This window comes from Chinchilla lanigera, unplaced genomic scaffold, assembly GCF_000276665.1.
Source record: "Chinchilla lanigera isolate Chin_1 unplaced genomic scaffold, ChiLan1.0 scaffold00007, whole genome shotgun sequence".
NCBI lineage: Eukaryota > Metazoa > Chordata > Mammalia > Rodentia > Chinchillidae > Chinchilla > Chinchilla lanigera.
The window spans coordinates 4392410-4411031 of NW_004955408.1; the positions used below are offsets into that span (position 1 = coordinate 4392410).

The 18622-nt window shown below is 42.8% G+C and overlaps 1 protein-coding gene across 1 annotated transcript in view; it reads left to right on the forward strand.

The window, feature by feature from the left end:
- Positions 1-18622, forward strand: part of Hspa4 (heat shock 70kDa protein 4) — a 42886-nt gene that overhangs the window by 12585 nt on the left and 11679 nt on the right. The window contains exons 3-11 of the mRNA XM_005376122.2: positions 332-472; positions 1973-2095; positions 5251-5350; positions 6140-6273; positions 9164-9408; positions 14808-14884; positions 16925-17076; positions 17567-17673; positions 18163-18296. Coding sequence (XP_005376179.1) covers positions 332-472; positions 1973-2095; positions 5251-5350; positions 6140-6273; positions 9164-9408; positions 14808-14884; positions 16925-17076; positions 17567-17673; positions 18163-18296 — 1213 coding nt within the window. The remainder of the gene's footprint in view (positions 1-331; positions 473-1972; positions 2096-5250; positions 5351-6139; positions 6274-9163; positions 9409-14807; positions 14885-16924; positions 17077-17566; positions 17674-18162; positions 18297-18622) is intronic.

Genomic DNA, 18622 nt, shown 5'->3' on the forward strand with positions numbered 1-18622 from the left:
ATAAACTATGGGCATTTTTAAAAGCTAATAGTCATTTTATGTAAATATTCATTAGTAATTTAAGAACAGAAAGTAATTTTTTAGTGTAACAACCTGACCTTGTGGCAAAGGAAGAGCCGGGCTCTGGTCTCCTCTGCCATTGAGACCTACATAGATCCCTGGTCCCTTATGTCACATGTGGAAGGTTGAGTGTTTGAAGGAAACTTGAACCGAGTAGGAAATTCTCTGAAGTTAAAATGATGCTTACTTAATCTAAGGGCATTGGAAAAAAAATTATTTTATTTTGAAAAAAAATTAATATTGTCTTTCCATTGTAATATTCTTCTTTTAGGTAATTTCTAATGCAAAGAACACAGTCCAAGGATTTAAAAGATTTCATGGACGAGCATTCTCTGACCCATTTGTGGAGGCAGAAAAATCTAGCCTTGCGTATGATATCGTACAGTTGCCTACCGGATTAACAGGTATAAAGGTAAGATTCTCAAGGTAATGCCGTAAGTGAAAAGTAGCGTTTTATCAGCCAGTAGTACAGTATCAGTACCTTTTTTAAGATCGGGTCTCGCTCTGTAGTTCAGGATGGCCCTGAACTCAACTGTGTAGCCCAGGCTGGCCTCAAACTTGTGGCAGTCCTCATGCCTCAGCCTCCTGAGTGCTGGGATTACAGGCGTGCGCCAGCCTGTCCAGCTGTGTGGGGCCCAGTTCTGATAAGGATGATCCCTGTGTTTAGTCAGGGTCCATGGCCCTCATCTCAGAATAGAATGGCGTAGGTAGTCCTGAGCAAAACGAGAAGTCAGAGGACAGACGAGGAAGATGATCTGGGGCCTGCTAGGTCCGCGTGTGGGAGGAAAATTGGCTAAGAAGCAAGCAAATGGCAGTACACAAAGTGGACAGTTTATAAGGGGGCTTAGCAAGAAGGGCTAGTTCCCTGTCTTTGTCACGTGTAAAGTAGAAAAGTGCGAGGTTCCTGGCTGGGCGCGGTGGCACATGCTTCTGAGCCCAGCACTACGGTGACTGACATGGGGACTGCTCTGAGTTCAAGGCCAGCCTGGGAGACATAGTTGATACCCTGTCTTAAAGAGAAAAAAATAGAAGAGACTTAGATTCTAAACCAGGGCCAGTTGTGATTGAGCTGGGGAGGGAAAGGAAGAAGCCGAGTGGGGGCAGCAGCTGAAAGAGTTGTTTCTGTCCTGTTAGTACCTGGGGCAGGGGCCTGCAGGGAGGGTGGCACTGTGGTCACTCTGCACTTCAAGCCTGCAGCTCTCGCCAAGGTTGTAAGCTTTTGTCCAGGGTGAGGCTTTATGTGGAAACCTGTCTGCCCCCCTCAGTCCTGGGGATTGAACCCAGCTCAGCCTTTGCATTGAGCAGTATTACCAGCCCTCTTTGAATTTTTTGTATCGAGACAGGGTCTCACTAAGTTGCCAAGGCTGGGATCAAAGATTGTATTTTTTTTTTTTTTCTTTTTTAGCATTTTAAAAATTTTATCTCTAAGCTGGGCTTGGTGGTGCTCCCCTGTAATCCCAGCACTATGGGGGCTGAGGCAGGAGGACTGCTCCTAGTTTGAGACTAGCCTGGGCTACAAAGTGAGTTCAAGGCAAGCCTGAACTGCATAGTAAGACCCAGTCTCAAAGAAACGATTTTATTGGTATATTTTAGATATACGTAATGGTAGCATTCATCATAGGGAATTTATACCTACATGATATATCTTCTTTTTTCCCATTTCCTCCCCTTCCTTCCACCGCTCTTTGATTACAAAAGCTTTGTTTCCATTTTTTTTCTTCTATAAAGATTGTATTGAAAATTTTTTTCCCTTTTTTCAGGGGCAGTGGGGCCAAACTTTTCATCTTTTTGCCTCAGTCTCGCAGAGTGCTGGGATTATAGGTGTGCACCGCCAGTCCTGCCTGTTCATCTTAGCCTGTCAGAGGACTAGGATATAATGAAGTGCACTGTAGATGGTTTCGTTTTCTTGCAGGTGACATATATGGAAGAAGAGCGGAATTTTACCACTGAGCAAGTGACTGCCATGCTTTTGTCCAAATTAAGAGAGACAGCAGAAAGTGTTCTTAAGAAGCCTGTTGTTGACTGTGTGGTTTCGGTGAGTTTGATCCCTATTTGGTTTAGGAACTTTGATCATGAAGCAAAGAAAATAAATTTCTAACTGCAGGTTAAATGGTTTTCATCTTGAAGCAGGTGTGGTGGTGCATGCCTGTAATCTCAGCATCCGGGAGGCTGAGTCAGGAGGACCACCTCAAGTTCAAGGCCAGCCTGGAAAACATAGCAAGGCCCTGTCTCAAAAAACAAAAACAAATACTTGTCTTGTCTCAGGTTGGAATGATTATCTCCTCCACTATTTGGCCTGTTTAAATCTTGTCTGTTTTTTAAGGCTCTTTTCGTATTCCGCTCCTTCCTAGATTTGTTTTTTATGTATGTATGTATGTATGTACGTACGTACGTACGTACGTATGTATGTCTTTTTGAGGCAGGGTCTCACTATGCTGTTAGGCTGGCCTTGAACTCACTCTATAGCCCAGGATGGCCTTGAATTTGCAGTGATTCTCCTGTGTCAGCCTCTGAGTGCTGGGATTACAGGTATGTACCACCATTCTTGTCCCCTAGATTGGTTTTAGCACCTAACCATACCTGTCCCAGGGCAGCTACTTGTTCGTGTTAATTGAGTACTCTGGAGTGTAAATAGCTTTTTCTCCTTTTCTGTGTGCTGTCTGTATCAAGCTCTTAAGGCAAGAGCAGTGGACCTGGTCTCATCTCTTCCTCATTCCTGTTTGGATGGAAGCCTGGATAAATGTAGTTTTGTTATGTGGTGTGATCAAGAAGTACAGCGAATGTTGAAGTAAAAACGATTTATCAGAGTAAAAGACACATTGCCATTAAGTGCCCTTGCAATATTACCTGTTGCTTTGAACACACTCGCCCCTCATTCTCGTTACTTTCTTTCTTGTCTTCAGTTGCACTGTCGCTCTCTCAATAACCTGAATGGATTCAACTCTTTTGTGGTCATTTTGACTTTGGGGAAGAGCCAGAAGTCACGCAGTGCCAGATCCGATGAAGAAGGTGGCTGAGGAGACACTGTCATGTTATTATGAGCGCCTTTTGTTAGAGGGTGCTCGGGTAGCAGCATTTTGTGGGGGACCTGGTCAGGAGTGAAGGTTTGAACTGCAGGGTTGAACTGCAGGACAAGCACTGCATGGGCTCTACGAGAAGTGAACAGTGAAAATACAGGGCAAACGCACACAAGTAATTACACCGTGGGGCACGAGGCACGCGGGCTCTGTGAGAATAACCTGGGGCAGAAGGTTTGCAGGCTGTGTGCGGAGTGAGTGGTGAAGTAGTAAGTTTAGTAAAGTATGTCGTGTATGGGTGTTGTCCTTCCCCTTTCCCCAGGAGAAAACGTGTAGCTTTGAGACAGTCCGGGCCAGTGGCTTTTGCCTCTTAGGCTAGTACTCCAAGAGCGCTCTCGGCTGGGGGTGGTTCTTCTCCCAGAGTCCCACTGATGCTGGGCACTCTTGGTGGAGAAACAGCCTCTCTGGGCCTCTCGGTGACTGAACTATCTTATCTCCGAGTCGTCTTTCCATCCTCCACGCCGCCCGTGGCCACGCAGTACAGCAGCATTTCCCACAGTTTTCACCGCACCTTAGATGTGAAGACGACTTCCAGAACTGCTTCAGAAAGTGGCAAGAATGATGGGTTAAGCGTGTTCAAAGTGGGATGTGTGTGGAGGGGGAATTAATGGCACTGTGTCTTTTATTTGAATAATTTTTCAAGCAATTTAAACATTAACTCTATATTTTGTTTGTTTTTGGTGCTGGGAATTGAACTCACGACCTTGTGCTTGCCAGGCAGGCACTTGTGCCACTGAGCTATATCCCCAGCCCCTTAACTGTATATTTTGACCACCCTTTGTTCGCTCATAGTACGGTGGAGTCTTCAGTGGCTGTTGGCTTTGCCACTGAATTTCCTCATTCTGCCATTGTTACCTGGTAGTGTAGCTCCATGGTTTTGTTCTGTTTGTGGTTTGTTGTTTTAATGTTGGTTTGTTCATTGGCAAAACAAAGACGGTAAGGTTGCTTTTCCTCTCCAGAGTCTGGTAGACTCCTTGGCTAGCTGGTAATGTAAAATTGTCAGGAATAATTGGATTATAGCTATGTACCACGTTTTGGGTATGTAAAGAGGAACAAAATGCTGCGCCAGGAGCGCGGAGTCAGTGACCTGGATTCCTCAGTGGCTGATGAGTGCGGACTGCACTTCTCATGTGCTTCATACCTTTGCATTGGTCCCCAGATTCGTCCCCATTCCTTCATCTCATGCCCTTAATTTGGTCCTGAGTGATGCTGAAATCGTCTAGGCCACACTGTCCTGAATGCACCTGATCTCATCTGAAGGATGTTGAAGTAAAACTCGACATGAAATAGTGGAATGCCTGAGGTTCTCCAGTGAAAAAATAAATTAAGTGCTGTGTGGAGGTCGTTAAGACCACACTGAATTTTTAGTGATTTGCGAGGAAGCTTGAACATATAGCTGGACGCATGGTAAGGTTTATTCCAGAGCAACGACATAAAGTAAAATCAAGGGAAGGAAAGGGTACCGTGACACAGCTTCTGGAGGAAGTGAGGCACAGGCTTTCAGGAGTTGGGCAGAACGTGCTGAGTCTCTCCAGCAGCAAAGGCCTGGTAACGTGTGTGAAGTATCCTGTACCAGGAAAATTTTGCCTGAGTGTAGAAGCGTAGGGTTTCCATTTTGGGAGTTGGTCACGTAGGTGTCCTGCACTGGCAAGTACCAGACTTCTAGACCCAGAAGAACAGGTTGTCACTGTGAAGTACATTGATTAGTCACATTTTAGGCAAAGTGCACCACTCTTCACCAGTTTGGGATTTCTTGTTTTTTCAAGTTAACTTAAGGCACAACCCTTTATTATTCACAAGTTCCTAGATGCCAGTGGAATTCTTCAGTGCCACACAAGGGCCAGTTTTGCAAGCAGACCGAAGGACAGCAGTCTTTGGCTTTCATATCAGAATAACTTCAGGTCTTGTAATTGTGATCGTTTGTGTAATGAAACATAATGCAGTATGTGGCTAGTGTTTGTCCCAGTGCTATCATTGAATATTGTAACTGTTTCTAATGGTTGAAATACTTCCTTGGTCATATGTAGAAGAAATTGCTGGAGATATTTGAGGTCCTGGGTTTCAATGATAAGATGATGTCCATCATACAGTAACCTTGCCAATGTTTTTGTAGGTTCCTTGTTTCTATACTGATGCAGAGAGACGATCCGTGATGGACGCAACACAGATTGCTGGTCTCAACTGCCTGCGGTTAATGAATGAAACTACTGCAGGTGAGATGGCCCTACATGATTTCACTGCTTTGATACCGTTGGTGGGTGTAGGACCTTACAGTAAGAGTTTCTCGCTCTGCGTTTTTCTTGGCAGGCTGCCATGCTTGCTTACATCCTGTGGGTCGCAGTGTTTTTTGGACACTGGGTCATATGTGAAAGTTGATCTCGTCAGTACTCCTGTACACCTACAGTGTATGCTGTGGTGCTCAGTGACACACTTACTCGGAAAGGAACACACTTACTGTGGTGTGGCAGTGCTTTACTTTCAGGGCTGTCTTTCTGTCTGACTTGTGGACCAGTGCAGTAAGGGATGGAGTGTAAAGTAGCAAGCATGTCAGGGAGTGGGCATGCAGGAATGTAACACGGCACAAGGGTGGAAGAAATGGAAATTGTGAGGGAGGCTGACCAGCAGCATTTAACTCTTTGAAGTCAATGTTCCTCAGGAATAAACTACGCACTGTTTGTGAAGAATATGATTTTTAAAAAATAAAAAGCCAGGTGCAGTGGCGCACGCCTGTAATCCCAGCACTCGGGAGGCTGAGGCAGGAGGATCGGTGCGAGTTTGAGGCCAGCCTGGGCTACAAAGTGAGTTCAAGGCCAGCCAGAACTGCATAGCAAGACCATGTCTCAAAAAACAAACAAAAAACCAAAACAAAGAAAGAATTTGATTTTATTTAAGACATAATACATGATGCAATCCCAGTCCTATGTGTAGAACTTGTTCTTTCTGCTTAAATAAATTTCTGTTTATTACCTAGATGCTACCACTGTGTTGTTTTTCTTACATAGTTGCTCTTGCCTATGGAATATATAAACAAGATCTTCCTGCCTTAGAAGAGAAACCAAGAAATGTAGTTTTTGTAGACATGGGGCATTCTGCTTATCAAGTTTCTGTATGTGCATTTAATAGAGGAAAACTGAAAGTAAGTACAGTTTTTTCCTTAAGATTATTACAAGTATAGTAATTACACATTTTTGAGAGACTAATAAATGGTTGGTTCATTTTGTTTTATTAGCTTGCTATGAGCCGTATGAACTAGAAAATAATTATTACAGAGGTAGAATGACAATTGGAGGTCCAAAGTAGTTCATCAAGAGTTGTCATGGTGCCAGGTGCGATGGAACATGATTATACTGCCTGCCACTTGGGAGGCTGAGGCAAGAGGATCATAAGTTTGAGGCCAGCCTGGGCAATTTAGCAAAAACTTGTCTCAGAAAATATAATGAAGGGCTGGGGATTTAGCTCAGCGGCACAGAGCCTGCCTGGCAAGCGCAAGGTTGTGAGTTCGATTGCCGGTACCGGAAAAAAACCAAAAAAAAAAAAAGAAGAGGTGGGAGTGTACTGTAGCACAGTGTTAGAGTGTTTGTGTAGCATGTGTGAGGCCCTGGGTTCCATGATCCGTAATGGGGAGGGAGGAACAAGAGTTGCATGCTCTTAAGATACCCAAGGCTTAGCTGGGATGGAGGTGCATGCTGGTAATCCCAGCACTCTGGGAGGCTGCCTCAGGAGGATCACAAGTTTGAACTCAGCTTGGGCAATTTAGTGAGGTATTGTCTCCAAAAAAAAAGCCTGGGCATGTAGCTTGGTTCAAGATGCACTAGGTAAAATCCCTAGTGCGCCACCCCGCCCATCCTGTCTTAACTGTCATCTCTAAAAGAGAAACAGTATTTACCTTGTAGGCATAAAATGAATCTTAGATTTTTTTGTGTGTGTTGTTTTCTTTTTGAGATAGGCTTCCACTGTGTAGTTAGTTCAGGCTGGCCTTGAACTCATAGCAATCCTCCCGCCTCAGCCTCCCCAAGTGCTGGGATTACAGGCATGTGCCACCACACCCAGCCATTTCTGGAGTTCTTTTTTTGGTACTGGGAATCGAACTCATGACCTCACGCTTGCCAGGCAGGTGCTGCACCACTGAGCTAAATCCCCAGCCCCTGGAATTCTTGAAGTCCTGCAGTAAGCACACAGAATTGTAGAATTACTATAAAGAAGGAGGGGACAGCGGGTGAACATAGTCCTAACTGATTTTGTTGGTTTCTAGTAGTTCCACAATAAAGAATAAAATCAGTTCTCCATCTGCTAAGATGATTTTATCTAATGTTTGCTTCAGTTGAAAGTCTGAATTGGCTTCTCTCCCCATATTTGGGATTGGTAGGGAGCAGGACCAGGGCAGGTGAGTACTTGGGTAGTTTCGAGACTGTTGTAATAGTCCTGTTTTCTTTGAAAAATAGGTGTGGCTTTATGTTTGGGTTTACATTGTTTTAGGTTAGGAAATGAGAAGATTTTGATGTTTACAGCTATAAATGATGGGCCACCTGTATTTAAACTTTAATCACTAGTGGAATTATTTCTAAAATGCATTTTATGCTTTCACCTTTTTTTTTTTTTAATCTTTTTGAGACAGGGTCTCGCTGTGCAGTTCAAGCTGGCCTTGCGCTCACTTTGTAACCCAGGCTGGTCTCGAACTCACAACAATCCTCCTGTCTCAGCTTCCTGCGTGCTGGGATTACAGGCGTGCACCACCATGCCCGGCCACTTTCATGTTTTTTAAACAGAAGATTCTGGCCATAATTTAGCTGACTTTGCATCAGAATGTGTTAAGACATCTGTATTTGAGTTTCTAAATTGTGTCTCACTGTTGGCTGTCACCTGTCAGTTTTCCAAATTTTTTGGTTGCTTTTACATTTAATTATAAAAATACATATTACTAAAAAAAAAATCCCTCAAATTTGGAAAATATTTATGTGTAAAGAAAAGAAGTTACCCACAGTCTCAGTGCTCTTAACATTTTGATGGGTTCCCCTTCCTTGCCCCTTCACAGCCCTGACCCCTCCTTTTTTTTTTTTTGGTGGTACTGGGGGTTGGAACCAGGGCCTTTGCATGGAGCTGCATTGCCAGCTCTTTATTTTTTGTTTTGAGACAAGGTCTCACTAAGTTGCCTGAGCTGGGCTGAGTTTGTGGTCCTCCTGCCTTTGCCTCAGCCTGCTGAGTAGGTGGGATTACAGGTGCGTGCCAGCCTGCCTGGCTAACTCTCATTTTTTAATGGAAGCAAAATTGAAATCATACTACATTTAGTTCTTTGTCCAATATTTTTCCAGGTAATTAATGTATTAAATTTTTAATGGCTTTTTGCATTCTTTGAAGAGATTGTTTTTGTTTATCACTTAGCGTTTTATTCACTACCCCCCCCCCCCCCCCCTTACTGGGGATCGAACTCACGACATTGCGCTTGCTGGGCAGGCGCTGTGCCACTGAGCTAATAAATCCCCAGCCCCCTATTGAATTTAATTAGCTTTAGTTTGCATTTAATCTACAGACTTTGAAAACTAATAGCATAAGCTTACTGGATTTCTGCTAAAGACAGAGTTGTCGTCAAGGCTTAGTGTCTTTCTGGTAGTAAACTGCTTAGAGTAGGCCTTTCGTATTATTCGCAGCTTTGTGATAGTGTTAAGTCGAGACATGTAAGTAACATTAGCGTATCTGTCCTCAGTGCTGTCAGGAATCGGATTAGCAGAGTGGAGAAGCATGGATTTTGAAATCGTGTTTTGATTTTGAATTTCACCTCCACAACGTTACAGCTTTATGACCTGCAGGTTATCTCACCTGTTTGCATCTGTAGCATAATCTGTAAACTGGGGATTGCAGTGTCTATTTGTCACTGTAGTTTTATCAGGGATTAAGTGACACATGCACGTTGTCTTCAACCTTGAAATAAATGCACACCTGCTTTTTTCTAAACAATTTAAATATGTCTCATGATAAATTTTAGAATGAATTGATTAATTGTTGGATTAATTATCGTCTTTTTTTCTAAGGTTTTGGCTACAGCATTTGACACAACACTGGGAGGCAGGAAGTTTGATGAGGTTTTAGTAAATCACTTCTGTGAAGAATTTGGGAAGAAATACAAGCTAGACATAAAGTCTAAAATCCGTGCACTATTACGGCTATCTCAAGAGTGTGAGAAACTCAAGAAGTTGATGAGCGCAAATGCCTCCGACCTCCCTTTGAGCATTGAATGTTTTATGAATGATGTTGATGTCTCTGGAACTATGAATAGGTAACAATATTCACATTTTGAGTCTTTTTTTTTTTGTGGTACCGGGGATCGAACTCACGACCTTGCACTTGCCAGGCAGGTGCTTATGCCACTGAGCTACATCCCCAGCCCCTAATATTCACATTTTGGTGTTAAAACTAACATTTTTTTTTTTTTTTTAATTTGTTGAAATTATGATGGTTGTTAATATAACTTTATTTCTTTGCGTAAAAGTTATAGGCCATTTGGGACTTAGTTTTTATGTAAAGGTTTGATTATTCTTTTAGCAGAAACTAGTGTTTTTATTTTGAGCAATTCTAGGAAGTTCTAACATACATATGGATTGTATATTATACGTGAGTTACCAGTTTTCATAAAACTAGGGCAGAATACTTCATGTAGAATTAAGTTGGATTTAATTTAGCCATTGATTAGGAAATTGCTCTTTTTGAGCAGCTCAGGACACTTGGAGCAGTGGTTGTTTTTGTACAGCACTGCAAGGATTCTGCGTAATTGACCTTTCGGGACATTCTCAGAAACGCTCAGTGTTACTGTTGCCTGGATGTGTTGCTTGGTTGGTGGGAATGTGTTGTTCTTTTGGCTGTGAGCTTTGCTGATAGATGTTAGACAAGACCAATAGTTTGTTTAGAGAAGTATGTCTCAGTGATCCTTAGAAAATTGAGATGGCGTTTACTGTTGCCTAGTATCCAGATTTTAACTTGTCCTTTCTCTTACTTGAAAGGAATGGCTTTCATTTTTATTGTGTGTGCATATGTTTTCTGGAGACAGTGGCTAAGCCACTATGTGTTTCAGAAGTTGTTAGGGAGATGTTTCGTGTTTACAGGGCTGATACCCTCTAAGTAGAAACTGGTTTGCCTCTTTGCTGGTTTTTAAAAACAAATTGTACTGTGTCTGCATTGTCAGAACATAGATCCTGTGACTCTCGTTTTTTCACTACTTTGTCTCTCTACTTCTCCCTCCATCTTCTCCTTTTCCTTCCTCCCTCTTTCTTCCCTCCTTCCCTTCTTCCCTCCCAGGAATCATACAGCTGCTTTGCCACTGAGCCAGCCCCCAGTCTCTTTTATTTTTTGTTTTGGGGCAGGGTCTTGCTGAGTTGTCCATGTAGCACTTGAACTTGTGACCCTCCTGCTTCAGCTTCCCAAAGTGCTGGGATTATAGACATGCACCACTACACCTGGTTATATGCTATTTTATAGCCTTTATTTAGTCATTAATGACATTAGACTTTATTTTTTAATTAGATTTTATTGGTACATTTTAGAGACTCATAATGATCACATTGATTATAGAGAATTTGTACCTGTGCATGATGTAACTTTTTTCCCGTTCACCTCTTCTTTCTCTCCTCCCCTCCCATTTACAAAAGTTTTGTTTCCATTTTTTCCTTTTCTCTTTTTTTTCCTCCCCCCTTGTTCCCCTCCCAATTTAAACATTTTCTTCCTATTTCACAATACCTGTTACACATCTTGGTCCTTATTTACATACACGTACATCTGCTGCTTTCCCTTAGTGTAATGTTCCTCGTGTTCATCTGCACTGTAGCGTGTATCAGTACCTTTTTCGTGCATGTAATGATAGTAGGATTATACCACGTTTTTTACATACCTGTCCACTGGTGGATGGGTGCTTGCGTTGTGCTACTTTTTTGCTGTTGCCAGTAGTGCTGACAACAAATACTTGGTTGAGTAGTGGCTTTCAGTTCTTCGGGGTGTCCGTGGGATTGCTGGCCTGTATTGTAATTTTATAACTTTGGGAGGAATCACCAAACTCTCTTCCTTGCTATTTTCCTTCCTTGTTAAGGTTGGGCAACTTTCAGCACTCTGCCTCAGCAGTGTTTGAGGCTTCCACTTTTTCCACAATGCCTTTTTTTTTTGGTCTTTCTGAGACAAGGTCTCACCGTGTAGTTCAGGCTGGCCTTGAGCTCACTATGTAACCCAGGCTGGCCTTGAACTTGCAACGATCCTCCTGCCTCAGCCTCCTGAGTGGTGGGATTACAGGTGTGCACCACCACGCCCGACTTCTTTTCTACATCCTCATGGTCACCTGTTAGTGTCAATTCTTTTGATTTTATGTCACTGTGTCTTCATTTTTATTGTTGAAAGGTCATTCTCTTGTAGTATTTTTCCCCTCCTCAGTACTGGGGATTGAACCCAGGGCATCCTACTTGGTAGGGAGGTGTTCTCCTGAGCTGTGTTCCTGACCCCTTTTTGAAAATGTATTTTAGCCAGCTGTGGTGGTGCACACTTGTAGTTCCAGCACTTGGGAGACTGAGGCAGGAGGATTGCCATGAGTTTGAGGCCAGCCTGGACTATATAATGAGGCTCAGACTCAAAAAATAACCACCTCCCCAAGAAAAACACCAAAAGCATGTTTTGACATAGGTTCTTGCAGAGTTGTCCAGGCTGTCCTAAAACTTGTGATCCTTCTGCCTAAGCCTCTGAAGAAGCTGGGGTTACAGGTGTGCACCAGCATAGATTCCTGTGGCTCTCTGTAGATTCCTGAGGACCCGCACATGTGGAGGGTGTTCCTTCAGTTTGCAGTTTGTCTCCACGTTCATACTGAGAAGTCACTTTACTGGATGGAACATCCTTAGTTCATGTCTTCTTACCTGAGTATCTTAAACAGTGATAATCTGTTTTCTTTTGCCATATAGTAATAGTGTGACAAAAGTGACTTCCTCCTTTTCTGTTACCCTTTACTTGTTCTGTTTTGCCTAGATGCTCAGGTGTTCTGGTACTTCTTTTTCCCCCTGAAAGTCCAGTAACTTTACTATAGTATGTTTAGGTGTTGCTTGTTTTGGATTAGTTTTCCTCAGGTGAACTGTGCCTTTGTAGTGGTTGCACACCATTATGTATTCTAAAATTTAGATGTTCTAGAATTACGTTGCCTCTTTGTTCTGTTTCCCTGCTTTGGCTTTCTTTGGGAATGCCTGTGTAATTACCTTAAACTTTCTTGCAGTCTTCTGTGTTGGCTGTTTTCTTTGCAGTTCTTAGCATTGTTTATTGGTTATGTTCTTGTATAAGCTTTTGTTAGTTTTCACTTCTGACTTCTGTTTCAACTTTTTTTTTTTTTTTTCAGGGTCTCACTATGCAGTTCAGGTTGGCCTTGAGCTCACTTTGTAGCCCAGGCTGCTCTTGAACTCACAAGGATCCTCCTGCCTCAGCCTCTCAGTGTGGGCCCACACCTGGCTTTCCTGTGCGTTTTCTTGTTCCATAGCTCATTTTTGGGTGAAATAAGCAGTCCTGATCCTTTGGGGAAAGTTGAGAGTTGGTGTGATTTTAGTGCTCCAGAACATCCTCTGTGTTTTTGTGAAATCTTGCATGTGCGTGTGTGTTAGTGGGAATTGACCCAGGGCCTTCATCATGAGCTCCAGTTCCTGCCCTTTTACTATTTCTTAAATTTTGAGATGCAATGTTGTGCCAAGTCACAAAGTTGCCCAGGTTGAGCTTGAACCTGGCAGTCTTCCTGCCTCAGCCTCCTAGAGTGCTGGGGTTATTATGGGAATGTGTCACTATACCTAGCTTGTGAAATTTAAAGAAAAAGTGTGGCTTTTTGACTTGGGGGATTTGCATTCCTTCTCCCCTGTCTCCCTTTGTCTTTACTGCTTTGCCATGCTCATTTTAGATTTTTATATTAGCAGTTTTTCCTTAACAGTGTCCTTTTTTTTCCCCTTGAAGAGAACTGTAGGTTGGGCCCATTTTGCTGTTGTCCCTGTATCTTTTATCAAGGATCTTGGCGGTCTTGCTGTGGAGTGTGCAATATGCCTTCTGACTGGCTTGCTTGCTTTTGTTGGTTCTGGAATTTTCCGGTACACTGTATGCCTTTGTTTCCTTCAGTGGTTTTTTACAGAGCTGATGCGGAGGAATTGTGGAGTCAGTGGGTTGCCTCTGTTTCTGAGACAAGGTCTTGCTGTGTAGTCCAGGTAGACTTCGAACTCACTGTGGAGCCCAGGCTGAGTTCAGACTTGGGGTGATCCCCTGTCTCAGCCTCCTGGGTGCTGGGCTTACAGGTGTGCACCACACCTGGCAGCCTTTTGTATTTGTGTGTGTGTGTGTATGTGTTCACACAGGCACTTGTACATGAGTGTTTGTTACAGCACTGCTCATAACAGGTAAAAAAAGGAAAACAACACAAATGTCTGTCAGTTGATTAGTAAACAAAATGTGGCTTTATCATACAGTGGGTGATCATTTGGCAGCTTATAAAAATTTTGTGTAGATACATACTAAAATGGTGAAATTTGAAAACATTATGCTCATGACAGAAGTCAGTGACAGAGAATCAGTTTTGTATAGTTTAATTTATATGAAATATGTAGAATAGGCAAATTGGGCCGGGGATATAGCTCAGTGGCACAAGCGCCTGCCTGGCAAGTGCAAGGTCCTGAGTTCAATTCCCGAAACCAAAAAAAAAAAAAAAAAAAGGCAAATCTAGCAAGACAAAAAGTACATTAGTTGTTTAGACCTATATGAGGGATAGTGGAAAAGAACATTGTAGGGTAATGAAACTATTTTTGGTGATAAGTAAGTAAATTGACGAGGATGGTCATGGCCAGCTGTTACTGGATTAGTCACCAGTGGATGAAGCAGTGGCTCGGAGGCCGCCCCGGCAGCACAGTGCCCTGTCTCAAAATAAAAACAGGAAGCAGAGAACTTTCCCAGCGTGCATGAAGCTCTGTGCTTAGTCTCCAGCATCTTAAAGGAAGATGATTGAGTTACACGCTTTAGGTGAATTTTGTGGTATGTGAATAACAATTTCAGTAAAGCTTTTAAAAAAGAAACTGTCAGAAACATTTGCTGCTGCCATCTTCCTAGTCTTTTTGTTCCTTTTTTTTTTTTTTTTTGGTCTTTTTGAGACAGGCTCTCACTATGTAGTTCAGGCTGGCCTTGAGCTCACTTTGTAGCCCAGGCTGGTCTCAAATTTGCAGCAGTCCTCCTGCCTCAGCCTCCCGAATCCTGTGATTACAGGTGTGCACGACATTTTCAAGTGTTCAGCAAAGTTAAGAGAATTTTATAGTGACATCCACATAACATCATAAGTGACCAGCTTGGGCTGCATTGAGTTCATGGCCAGCTGGATAAGCAAGACTCTTGTCTCAAAAACACAAAACAACCAGGGGAGGTGGCACACACTTGTAATGTCAGCACTTGGGAGGCTGGGGCAGGAGGATCACTCAAGACCAGCCTGGGCTACATAGTAGCAAGACCTTGTCTCAAAAAAAGGAAGAAAAAGAAAAAACAAACAATGTGCCATTTCCATTTTATGTCACTCAGGAGTATATGTGCAGTCCAATTTTTGCACATCTTTACCAACAGTGGTTATTACCTGGTTTTCAATTATTGTAGTCCATTGCACCTGAAAATGGGATGTGATTTAACCTCCTATTGTTTTTCTAACAGAGGCAAATTTCTGGAGATGTGTGACGACCTCTTAGCTAGAGTGGAGCCGCCACTTCAAAGCGTTTTGGAGCAAGCCAGTAAGTATTCTTGTGAGTTGTCTGTGTACCTCAGACTCTTTGGCAAGTGTTAGCATCGCTTTTTCCTCTCAGAGATACTTATTGTATGAGCTACTTGAGCGCCTTATTTCCTATTATCTTTATCTTTGCTCTGGAATGCCTTCTTTTCCAAAGTAATCTTTGATAATATCTAGGGAAATCCAGAAAGTTTCTCCTAGAAAACTGATTGAGACTAAGGTGGGTATAAGCTTTTCAGTTATTTATTAAAAATTGTCTTTTGGCGTGGTGAGGCGGTAGTAAGCTTTTCTGTCAGTGGATCCTTGTTTAGTGGAGAGATACAGCGAAAGGAACCTAGGACAACGACCTTATTGAATAGGACGCTTTAGCTTTTCCTTTTTTACGGTACTAGGGATTGAACCCAGGGATGCTGTACCACTGAGCTGCATGCCCAGCCCATTTTAGGTTTTCTTTTGAGAAGCAGTCTTGTTAAATGCTCATGCTGCCTTAAACTTCCAGTCTTCCCATCTCAGCCACCTGAGTAGCTGGGTTTACGGCAAGGCCCAGACCTCCTCACTGGGCAGGATGCTAAGTGGCCCTTTAATTTAGGAACATGTTAGTAATTTTCCTGAAATTTTGGACACAATGTTGCCTATACAGTACACTGTGTGTTGTTGGTTGCTAACAGTTTCAGTGTTGAGAGGTACTCTCCACTCAGTATGGGTTAGGTGTTCAGTGTTTCAACACCGGGAACAAAACCTCCCGCTTTTTAAAAAATTTTTATTTTTTTTTATTTTTATTTTTTCTGGTACCAAGAATTAAACTCACGGCCTTGTACTTGCCAGGCAGGTACTGTGCCGCTGAGCTAAATCCCCAGCCCCTCCCCACTTTTTTTTTTGAGAAGGGGTCTTACTATGTTATCTAGGCTACCCTGGAATTCTGAGCTCAAGCAGTCTTCCTACCTCAGCTTCCTGAGTAGGTGGGACTAAGTCACACCATTACATCTGGCTCCAGCCCCTTGCCTGCCTTTTTTGAGATGGAGAATCTCAGTGTATAGTCCAGGCTGGCCTTGAACTCACTGTGTAGTTGGCTTCAAACTCATAGCAATCCATCCTCCTTGTTTGAGCCTCCCCAGTGCTGGGATTACAGGTGTGCACCACCATGCCTGGGCTGTGTGTGTGTTTTGAGACAGGGTCTCACTTTGTAGCCCAGGCTGGCCTCAAACTTGTGATTCTCTTGCCTTAGCCTCTGATGTGCTAGGGTTATAGGGGTGCACTGTCATGGCTTCTTTGTACCTGGCTTTAATCTGGGCTGTGCTGACATCACTAGATGTGGTTTTTTTTTTTGGTTTTTTTTTTTTTTTCTCCGGTACCGGGAACCGAACTCACGACCTTGCGCTTGCGAGGCAGGCGCTTTTGCCACTGAGCTAAATCCCCAGCCCCGACATCACTAGATGTGATTGTGAGTTCCCACCCTTTTTTTTTTCATGCCAGGTCAGGTGACCTAATACTTGGAAGCCCTTGACAGATAGCATATGTGATTGTCTGTATTGGTGATTATCAATGGTTCCTTCTGTGGAACTGTGCCAAGTGTGTAGGACGTAGAAAATGCCTGGCCCAGGCTGTCTAAGTCCCACTACTATTGTGCCACTCCTCTCCCGCTCCTCACAGCACCTGCTCGTTTCCAGATGCCTGGGCCTGTTGCGTGTGCATATGAGTGTGGGTGGGTTGTGTGGGGCAGGGAGTAAAGGAGTTCGTTAGGAGTTCATGAGTAAGCTCTTACTGCTCTTTTATTTCTTTTTCTTTTTCGTCTTTTTTCTCTGTCTGTCTTCTTTCTGTCTGTCTGTCTGTCTTTTTTTGAGACAGGGTCTCACTATACAGTTCAGGCTAGGCTTGGGCTCACTTTGTAACCCAGGCTGGTCTCAAACTCAAAATGATCCTCCTGCCTCAGCCTCTGAAGTGCTGGGATTATAGGTGTGCGCCACCACGCGTGTTCCTCTTTTATTTCATTATGAAATACTAATTTAAAGATTCTTTTAATTTAAATGTCTAATTGTTTTAATAGAGTTAAAGAAAGAAGATATTTATGCCGTGGAGATAGTTGGTGGTGCCACACGAATCCCTGCAGTAAAAGAGAAGATTAGCAAGTATTTTGGCAAAGAGCTTAGTACGACATTAAACGCTGATGAAGCTGTCACTCGAGGCTGTGCACTGCAGGTGAGGCTTCTCTGCTTCCTCGGTGATAGTGACGAGGAACTGGTGTGTCTTCCTGGAAGCGGAGGTTGGCTCAGGGGCCTCAGGGTGTGAGATTCGGACGCCTGCGTTCTAAATTGTCATAGACGTGTCTGTAAAAGGGATTGTGCTAGTACCAGTGAGGTGAGTGTGAACTGGCCTGGGAATGTGTAGAGATACGGGCCATTCTGAGCCTGGAGCACTGCGGGGCTTTGGCATGTTTCTGTCTCTGTGAAATGGTGTGCATCAGTTAAGTAAGGGTGAATGGAAAGTAAAAAGGTACAGCAGAGGCATGCAGGTAGTTTGATTGATAGAAGTTTGTAAAGCTGCTGGTTCAGACACTGTTAAATTCTTAATGCAGATGTTTAAGGATGACCTCCAGTGATGGTGTCACATTATTATTTGTTGGTCTAGTGAAACCAGTTCATAATGTCTGCATTTCGTTACATGGAAGTTGTAAAACTTACTGTTCTAGTGTGCGATCTTATCACCTGCCTTCAAAGTGAGAGAGTTCTCCATTACTGATGTGGTGCCATACCCAATATCTCTGAGGTGGAATTCTCCAGCGGAAGAAGGGTCAAGGTGAGATCTGTGTTAGTCATAGTTATGCAGATTAATGTAATATGCTACCCTCCTTTTTTTTGGCAGTGGAAATTAAACTCAGGACCTTGTGCTTGCCAGGCAGGCGCTTGTGCCGCTGAGCTCTACCCCTAGCCCTATTGCCCTCCTTTTTACCTTATACAAATTTGTAGTCCATGGAGCAAAGTGATCAGTGACTGTACTCACAAATAAATGTGTCCTTATTTAGATTCTTCTGTTTGAGTCTGCTGAAATCATTGGTGCCTTTTTGTGCTGATGGAGTTTATTCCTTTTTTAAAAACTGACTTTATTTATTTATTTATTTATTTATTTTTTTCTGACTTTATTTATATAGAGTCTTGGAAACTCATAATGGGGAGATAAAGCCAGTTGAGAGAGAAACTAGGACTGTATAGTAATTGGCAAACATAGAATGAGTCAGAGTTAGGAACATCCTAAGTTTGCGTGTTTTTGTCTTTTTCCTCCATATAGTGACTGTGAAGTATTTTCAAAAAATCATGCTGCTCCTTTCTCTAAAGTCCTCACGTTTTATAGAAAGGAACCTTTTACTCTTGAGGCCTATTACAGCTCTCCTCAGGATTTGCCTTACCCAGACTCTGCAATTGGTGAGTAGAATTGGGAATTCAAGTGATAACAGAAGCTTCTGTGTAGTTGGAGAACTGGGATAGTAGAAAGAATGGGTGCAATATTCTGAAGTTTAGGTACTTTAGATCACAAAATAAAACTTTTTCCAGTCTTACTAACAGGTCCATAGCCAACCAGACTGGCTCTCCATTGTTGAAGTGCTTTTTCTCATTTACTGCACATTGTGGTTGTACCTTATGCATAAAGTGGTGCTAGATAAACAGTGGAGTGTAAAAAGTAAACCCATAATTCCATTTTGATCTTTTTTTTTTTTTTTTTTTTTTTTTTTTTGTTTTTTTTCTCCGGT